This window comes from Labrus bergylta, chromosome 10 (genome assembly GCF_963930695.1).
Source record: "Labrus bergylta chromosome 10, fLabBer1.1, whole genome shotgun sequence".
Lineage (NCBI taxonomy): Eukaryota > Metazoa > Chordata > Actinopteri > Labriformes > Labridae > Labrus > Labrus bergylta.
The window spans coordinates 10,847,175-10,856,530 of record NC_089204.1 but is presented as its reverse complement, the minus strand read 5'-3'; the positions used below and the strand labels follow the sequence as shown (position 1 = coordinate 10,856,530).

The window sequence follows — 9,356 nt, the reverse complement described above, 5'->3', positions numbered from 1 at the left end:
GTTGTGGTGTCCCCTGAAGGCCATGTGGCAGGTTATGGAAGTAATCACTAAGCCCAATGCATTGAGATGAGGTCGCAATATGTGATTTGGGAGGATAGAGCGCAAGTTTCTTGTTCTTACTTCAGATACACATACTGTCAAAGAAATACTGTATTTTTCTATTCAATTGTTTCAATATTTCCATTTTGGTATTTTATGTAAACCAGTGATTCTTCAAATATTTGGTATGTTGGTTGTGCACTTAAGTTAACTTACAATGGTCGCATTTTATTCCATCAGTAAAGTCTGTTAGTCCAGTAAAGTACACTAAACACTTTCTTTAAACATGAGTAGAGAAAAGTTTTAATACACTCACTTACAAGTTTGTTGGCTAGTCCATTTTGATGTTCCGCATTTGACGAATATTTAATATACTTTGGACTCATATTTTGAGGGATTGTCTCAGACAGCTGTGGATAGCTCCACTGAATGAGGAACATCTCCAGCAGGGAACAACTCCACATCTGCACTGTAAGGATCAGAGTTACAGAACAGTTGATATGTGATAAAGAAACATGATACAAAGTTTGACTTAAGTGTATTTGTTATTTCCAGCTCCTTTTGATTCACTCCGATTTTCATTTCTGGCAACACAGACTTCAACATGCAGCAGACTAAATTTAAATAACACTAACTTGAGATAGATAAGTTGAAGGACAGATGAGGAGGCGGGTCTTTCTTCTTCTAGAAGCTTTATTGATAATTGTTCACATCTCACAATGCATTCCACAAACACGGCTCCCAGCTGGAAGCTATTTATCGTCACTATTGAAGTATGAAGTTTATCATTCACAATTATACTTGCATAACAAACAAATGCTCAAAGGTTTCCCAAAGTCACATCAAGTTGCAACTTTATTAAGATATTGGCTTCACAGACAGTATGGTTATTTATTTTTTCGTTAATTCCCATTTCATTTTTTTTTCTTTTTTTCATATTTTATCTGATGTGGATGAATGTAAACGTGTTCTTCCAGAGTTGTTCATTACTAGACAGCTGCGATGACATGGAAATAACAACTTGTTATGTGATTAATGACTTTTATTTGTCTGGCAAAGGTTTTCTAGATGTTTCTAGCTAGAGTTACTCAGAAGCAATGAAGTTTTTAAATGGTAGTACAAGCCCCCACCCACCCCATCCCACCCCCACGGCCTCATCAGGAGTCAAAGACGTCGTTCACCAAATTCGTCATTCGTCACAGAGGCAAAAAACCACGCAGAAGGTTACCGAAGAAACGAGCTAAGAGCTTGAGGACACGACAATAAAATCACAAAATACTTGTAACTCAGTCATCATACCAAAATAAGAAAACAATACAAACGAGGTGCTGCTCGCTCTCCTCCTTCTCAAAAACAGCAGACGGAGCAAACGTTTCTCTCCGCTCGACTCAACTGAGGGCAGGGAAAAGAGAAAAAAATCAAAAATTACCTGAAGGGAAAAACACACCTCCCACAATGCACTGGGGTTGGGGAAAGGGAAGGGTTAAAGCTCAGGATTAAAAATGTGCTTCTGTGAGTTTCAGAAACTTACAGGAGCCAACATTTCATAACCTGATTGAAAAAAAATACTAAGCACGAAGCTGACCTCGACGTCTTGAAGCTCTGCTGAACTCTTCAACTTTTCAGGAAAACACAAAAACAAAAAAGGAATTCTGAACTGGAAAAAAAAAAAAGTGTTTTATTATGTTGACAAATAAAAGTTAGAAGGGCTGCGTCCACGCCAGACCCCTCCTCTTCTCCTCCTGCCTTCCTTCATATCAACCCTCCCCCTCCCTCACCCTCCAACCATCTTTTCATCTGGACTTCCTGAATCCAAACTCCGACTTGCTGTTCCTTCACTCTGCTTTGCGTTTCATCCCGGGCACCTTTGCCTGGACCCTGCAGAACAAGAAGTTGGAAATAAAAATGAATTCAGAGACGGACAAAGAAACAACGCTGTACTAAAACCATAATGAGAAGCTTTAAGCTCTGAGGAATTACAGCAACGTGAATGTTCTCATGAGATAGGATAGGTTTATAGATACATAAATGAGGATTTTTTTTTATTGTTCTTTTTTTTTTTTTACATTTTGCATATTTTAAAAAAGTTGAAATTTTTCATCCAACCTTTTAAAAGACGTTTAGAATTTAGAGGAGTAATTAAGGAACTGAATGTATTCAAACAAATTATTACAGTGAGGAACACACTTCTGATAACATTCAAATGATTGGCAATGCAGGAAGATAAAAAATAAATACATTTTATAACTTAATCTGAGTAACTTTTAACTAAAGATACATGTTTTATATGAAACACAATGGTTTTATTCTACTCTGGAGATGTCATTTTGTGAACAGATAGAGAAATAAGAGTTTTGTGATGACACAGTCGACTTACTTTCCAACGACGTCTTTCACCTGGTTGTTGACCAGAGCCAGGTAATGATCGATCTGAGTCTGAAAACACAACAAAGACACAAAGACGCGTCAGGATGGACAGTCGGTCTGCAGGGTGGAGCTCTCTACAGGTAGAACATTATTTGATTTGTTGTTTGTGTTAAGTTTAGAGGAAACATGACAACAATGGGGTGCAGATGACCTATCAAATAAAGTTTACATATTTGGAATTCCCATAATAAAGAGCAACTTCAATCTTAATAATAACTTAAGATGTGTGAAGTGTTCTTTAAATACCCTTTAATGGTTTTTCCTAACTTTATTAGACATTTTTTCACCAAGACAATTTTAAAAGAAAAGTTTGATTCTCACCTGGTGTTTCTCATAGATGATCGGGCAGCTGAACACTCCAACCAGACCTGGAGGAGGAGGAAGAAGAAAATGTGGAGTTTTTATACATTGCCAGTTCAAGGTCGAACAATTCTGCCCATTACATCTGGTCTACATGTGTAATGCATGGAGGTAGAGCCTGAAAGACAGGACGGCACTGTGTGTGCGCATGTATGATTGTGTGTGTGTTACTGTGCGTGATAAAATGACTTTTTACTCAACAATGTGTAGAAGAATCAGAGAATTAACCTCAACTATGTGTTAGTTTGTGCATTCTAGATAACACCAACAGATGGAGCCAAAGTAAGAAAACAAACATCATCTGTATGGAACTGTTTTACACTTCAAAGGAGAGTGATGCACTTTTGGATAATTGAAAAAAAAACAATTGTGAGCTCCATGTTTCCTTACCCAGAATAAGAATGGTGAGCCCGTTGAACAGGGCGCCAACGTAGGTCAGGATCCACATCAACACGGCAAACTGCAAACAGAAAAGGAAATGCATATTTAGTCAACTTAAAGCGTTAAAACATCATTGAAAAGGTTGCCTTGGTGGCATCACAACTTGGTGAATCAAAGATCTTCTTCTGATCTACTTAAACCCTGCAGCAGTCTTGATTTTGACAGTGATAATGAAACCTGACAGACTGTGCTTAAAGTGCTTGTATTAATAATAAACATGTTAACAGTCACAGCCAACATGTCTACTGGTATAAAAAGACCAAACACGGTTTAACACAGTTACATTTATGGCTGGAGGCTTGCGAATTAATACGCGAGACATTTCAATAAGCTGCTGGTGTGGTTTTAAATATTCACTGCAGGCAATAAACAGGAAAAGAATCATGGGCAGAAGAATAACATTCTCATTACTCATCGGGGTACAAAAGCTCGTAATCTGCTGAGAGATTTGAAAACATTCCTGAGGCTCAAACTTGCTCCTGATCCGATTAGAAAAATCTGACTTTTTTACCCTCTTAGGGATTTTCTCTCTGCCACGCTGATAGAGTCAGTCTAGATCTGTATTTGGGCTGCAGGCAGAAGGCTGCGAGGGTTAGAAGTGACGACAGGACCTTCACTGCGCTTCATAGCGCTCAGTGTCTCTGGATGGTAGCGTACCGACACTGATCTGCAGACATATTAACACCATGTATCCGCTCATGATAAACTCTGCTGACTGTGATGGAAGTCAGAGGAGTCGACTGAACCACATCTCAACTTTATTTAAATCTTCTGTTTTCACAACAACGAGGACAGAGGACATCTTACTATGCAGGTCACATTTTTTAAAAAGTCTTCATGAGATCCTGGACAGTGACACCTGTGCACTTCAGATTAGGATTTTTCCAGAGCACACACTTGATGTTTTTTTTTTATCCTTCATACTAGCTGAGCTGGAACAGACTGTAAGACGGCTGAATCTGATTCATAAAGAGCTCAAATGTGTGTCCACGCCTTAATGTGCTGGAACAAATCAGCTTTGATGATCCTCTTCTTCAAAACTATTCAAGCCTTTCCTCCACAGGATTTCTCCTTACTTGGGGTTATGATCATTGGTTTGTAGCATGCTGCCGAACACATGACTTCTAAACATCACATGGGTATCCGACATTTAAAAAGAACCCTGGAGCTATTAAATCACAACAAAAACTTTGTACTGGACCAAGAGGAGCTCCCGCTTCAACCCCCACTTCAACCTTTTGGATTGGATGTGGGGAAGTATTTCATTTAGTCAATGGCACAAACTGTTTTAGTCTGCTGTGCTTTCATTGCAGGAAAAACATTGCATGAAAAAAGTATCCCTGGGTTGAAGTTTGGCAATCTTTTCTCTCAAATAACTAGATCATGTTTCGTTATTTAAAAAAAAAATGACGATAATAACATGGTATGTCAGAGTATTGACCTCTGTCAAAGTAAGTCGAATATCTGCAGAAAAATCACGTTAGGAACTCCAGGGTTTGGAATGACATCCCCCACTTTCTTGTCTAATTCCTGAGCTTTGGGAAATTGGATCGTTCAATTTCCAAACAGTGTGATATTGAGTTTCTTACAATAAAGACAAATTGTCTATTAATGTGAACCACTGTGATATATGTAATAAAGTGTATATAAGGTTTTCAAGTCTGCTCCTCCTCCTGTGAGTGCAACTTTTGAATATTTGTTTCTGTTATAAATGACACTTTTAACACGCATGTCTTCTTCTGTATTAAATCATCAGGCCTGAGCCTTGTAAGTCGACCCGCAGTCGTTCTCACCTTGATGGAGTCGACCAGGTCCTCGACCAGGAACAGGCGCCTCAATTCACCGATGGTCTTGTTGATTTTGGCCAAAACAATGTCGCTGTACTTGTGGACCATGTCCTCGGAAAGTGCCACCTCCTGGTCCAGGAACTGCCTGAGAGGGACAGCAGGAGAGCAGGTTAGGTGCAGAGCAGAGATGATGATGACACAAGTCAGTGTGTAAAAAGAAACTTTGTGAGATTACACCATCATAAAAATAGATAGTTGGACCATAAATTAATTTATCACACAGCCACATAAAAAATTCAAATGTACAGACACCTAGATGGTGGGGTTGCAGAGCTGAATCATTTTCTGATTGGCCCAGAACTCGCAGCACTGTATTTCAGTAGACATTCCTAAAAACATGTCACTATAAACCCGTATGTTAATTTTTAGTTCAATGTGCTTTGGCAGATTTTATGGATGGCCAGACAACAAAGCCCAGGTCCTGTAGAACATGTCTGCTGAGAACAAATCCAGAATGCTACGCTAAATCAACAGAATAATCACATTACATTACAACAACTGTAGTCTGGTAATAATAAGAGATGCGAATGTGCAAAATCTGCACATGTCATCCTGTTCCTACAGAAGTACTTCCATTGTTCAGAAGTTCAACGCTGGGGAAAATGCACACTGATTATTTTCTGATCCTCTCTGAGGTTTAGAAACTGTAGAAATCTGTGGAATCAGCTTGTAATGTGACTCTCTGAGCTCCCTTTCTCCAAGCTTATGTTAATCTGAGTTAATTGACCTCGAATGTGCAGCGAGGTCAATTTAGATACCTGCGAGTGAAAAAAACACAGTAAGAAGGTTTTGTCTAACAGCCAGGAAGGAGGATGAGCGAACAACACGACCTGGAAGCAGCAGGCTCACAATACAAGAGGAAAACATCCGCTCTGTAACTTGCAAAATCTTAGATATTTTATGGTTGTGTTGACTGACATATTCATCAGCAATAGCTCGCAGTGTTCGTAAGGGAGTGAGAGAGACTTTCATTTGGACATAACATACATAGAACAGGCTGCCGGCAGCTCAGACTGATAATGAAGATTAATCAGGTCACTGATTTCTGTGATCCACTTTAATTCCCAATGAAACCAGACGAGCAGAAGTAGTGCATCTGAGTTCAATAAAATAAAAAAAAAAGCAAAGGACAGGTCGATAACCTGCATTTTAAATTCAATGTTCTGAGTTTCAGTGGAAACATTAACTGCTGTATTTATATTTACTCTCTAGTACTTACTTGAATGGGTGTCCCTCATCTGACTTCTGGATGGCCTGCAGGATGCCTTTGTATATCCTGAAGCAGATGGTGACCGAGAGCAGAGCCAGGCCGATGTAGGAGCAGACGCTTACGATGCTGCACACCATCAGAGAGAGGAGGAGCAGCAGGGCGGCGCCAAACACCACACCCGTGGTCTTCACATCTCGCCAGTAGAGGAGCTCCACCACTGCAGGAGGAGGGGAGAGTGTTAGTGCCAATCATCAAGGTTGTGTAGTACTGATTCTTTATTTGATACCGTTTTAGCACCAACACAAGGGAGGCAGATTCTGAAGACAAACCGTATGGTTTTCCTAATCAGCCTTGATTTGTTGCAAAGAATAAAGATATTTGTAATCTTACAATCTTAAAACAGGGAATTGATTGGAACCACTATGGTATAATCAACCATCTTAAAACACTATTATGAATAATTATTTATTAAATAATTGAGGTTTTAATCTGACTGTCCTGAGGGCCATTCTTAGAGAATTTGAAATGTCTGGTCATGAGCTAAATCACGTGAAGAGCAGAAACAGATCACCATGGGACAAGAGAAAGAGGCACTGATTTGGAGAAGAGTGTTTCTACATGCTCACAGAATGAATCAATACCGAGATAAAGTGACGCAATTTGAACAATGTGAAAACTACAGTCAAATGTCTGCCAACATCTGCTTTAGCTCTCAACAGACTGTAGTGTGGTGGGTTCATGCGACTGTCTGGAGCATCATCTTCTTGAACGCTGTGCAGCAGCTCTGATACCAGGGGTCAGAGGTCACACACTATGTGATACTCATCTAGAGTTTTAAACCCCCCTCAGGGGGGAAACTCAGTGGAGCATCTGACTCACAAACTTCCTCATCTCTGCACTTTTCTGCCCTGATGCCACAATAAAAACTTCAAAGTGATGTAACACCAGCTCCGGCGGCCATATTGAAGGTCATCAGCAGTGACCTGCATGTTCTTTTACTTTTTTTAAGACTGCATCCAAAAACATGACAAAACTTCCATCCAAGTTAGATACCCATGTTATGAAACGGCACAGAACTCAGTTTTAATCTCATGAGACAGAATTCAGAGTTTTGATTTGAATTTCCTGTGAATAAAAAAAACAAACTAATTTCCCGTTTACAACCCACTCTGTCCTTTCGCCGAAGTTTGATGAAGAACAAAATGGCTGCTTTAAAGAGATCCGAATCAAATATAATCACGTTATGATTGTAACAGAACGTCACACTTCATCAAGCTGGATTTTACACCTGCTGTGAATGCTGCTTCAGACTTGAAGGGTTTTACAGACAGTGACTTTGGGTTTTAAAAATGTAATTTAAAAAAAGTGCATCTGATCATTTAACTTCAGTTTTAAGAAACCTAGAAATGAATCTTTCAGAACATTTAATTTGCAGTCAGTTTGTAGAGTGTCTGATATGGATGTATTTTAGATAACTAAACGCTTAAAAAAAGCACTGATTTTCCAGTTAAAAGTTTGTTACTGACACTCGGTAAAGGAGCAAAAATTGTCAACAATTTTCTCATCTCTGTAAGATACCTTGGTTCCCTTTCACCATTGCTTACGCACCCTTGGGTTCCACTCAGCATTTTTACCCTTCAGCATGAGAGATCTACTTTCTTGTGAAGCAGCTCAAGCAATGTTTGAAGTCTTAAATTGTCATTTAATTCAGCATGTAGATTTTTTTATATCAAATTTTGAATTGTGTTTGAAGTTAAAATGTGGCAGGTTTGTATTTTATATATGACAACATTCTGTTAATTGTTTGGAGCTAAATTAGAAGGTTCTTTGGTTTTTCTGGCATATGTGTGCTGCCGACAGCTCCTTCAGCTCTCTGGTGACCATGACAGACAGGTGGGGTTGGTTGCTGGACCCTGCTGGAAGACAGCTGAGAGCTCATGACCTGGGTCTTGAACTGAACATGCTCATATTTCATCAGGGAATTCCAGGCAGGTCAATGGACAATATTAGAAGTGAGGGAGTCCTGAGTTTTCTACCAGCTCTGACGATTAGCTGCAGCACTGACGTCGTTCAGAGTAAGAGAGAACTGTGTGTTTTAGCTGTGAACAACGAGAGTGCCACGTCAAACAGCACGCTGGAATCTACAGGTTATGCCTCGCTTATCTATATTTAAATAAGTGTTCAAATAAAATAAAATAAAACACAGTGAAGAGTTGAGGCCTCTCTACATACACCTACAGTTGGTCTTTTTGATGATAAGCAAACCAGCATTAAAATGCAAACTGAAGGTGCACATAGAGATGAAGCTCTCCTGCACAGAGAGACAATAGCAGGTGCTGTGAGCGAGGGCGGCCATGTTGCTAAGCACTGCAGACTGACTCACTGAGTGACCACAATATGTTTGGCAGCTCACCACAGTATTCCTTAAAATGGTTTAACGGCCAATTAATGAGCTTATGCGGCTGGAAAACTGCAAATCAGATTTCCTGCAACAACTCTTTGCCAAGTAGACAAATCCAACAGATGCCTGCACTTGTTGAAGGTAAATTCTTACATGACAAGCTTATCCTGTAGACAGGGGCTGCATACTTTAAATAGGAATAATCCATAATCCAAGTAATTCATCGAAGAAAAAACCTCGACGTGCCTTTGTTTTCTGCTTAGATGTTAAAATGTGTTGCTCTGTCAGTCTTTCATATTGTGTAAGTTTAGTTTGTACACGTTTTAGTTGTGATTAAAGAAGCCACCTTACTAACTAGTAAACTGTACAGATATTTCACCTGGGATAAAAGGAAAGCAGATTTAATCAATAGTGACATGCACTATAGGCTGCACCTCTTTCCTGGAACTTTTTAAAACAAACATTTAATTTTTTAACTATTTATTTAGTTTCTCTAAATGATACCAATAACCAGCATGTAAGCCATCTATGCTAGGTTAAATCTAACTGTGAGTTAACCATGACAATCAGGTTGATAATAATCAAGTGATCTGAACAATATAAAAGATATGTCCATGCAGCTGTTCATTAA

At 39.3% G+C, this 9,356-nt stretch overlaps 1 protein-coding gene across 10 annotated transcripts in view; it reads right to left on the bottom strand.

Moving 5' to 3' along the window:
- Positions 1 to 714: 714 nt before the first annotated feature.
- LOC109976368 (reticulon-1-A) overlaps positions 715 to 9,356 on the bottom strand; it is a 34,935-nt gene continuing 26,293 nt past the window's right edge. For all 10 annotated transcript variants that reach the window (XM_020626504.3, XM_020626510.3, XM_020626517.3 and 7 more), the window contains 6 exons: positions 6,334 to 6,541; positions 5,061 to 5,199; positions 3,217 to 3,286; positions 2,788 to 2,834; positions 2,417 to 2,475; positions 715 to 1,917 (listed from right to left, as the gene is read on the bottom strand). In XM_020626504.3, the coding sequence (XP_020482160.1) occupies positions 1,875 to 1,917; positions 2,417 to 2,475; positions 2,788 to 2,834; positions 3,217 to 3,286; positions 5,061 to 5,199; positions 6,334 to 6,541 (566 nt within the window). In that variant the 3' untranslated portion in view covers positions 715 to 1,874. The remainder of the gene's footprint in view (positions 1,918 to 2,416; positions 2,476 to 2,787; positions 2,835 to 3,216; positions 3,287 to 5,060; positions 5,200 to 6,333; positions 6,542 to 9,356) is intronic.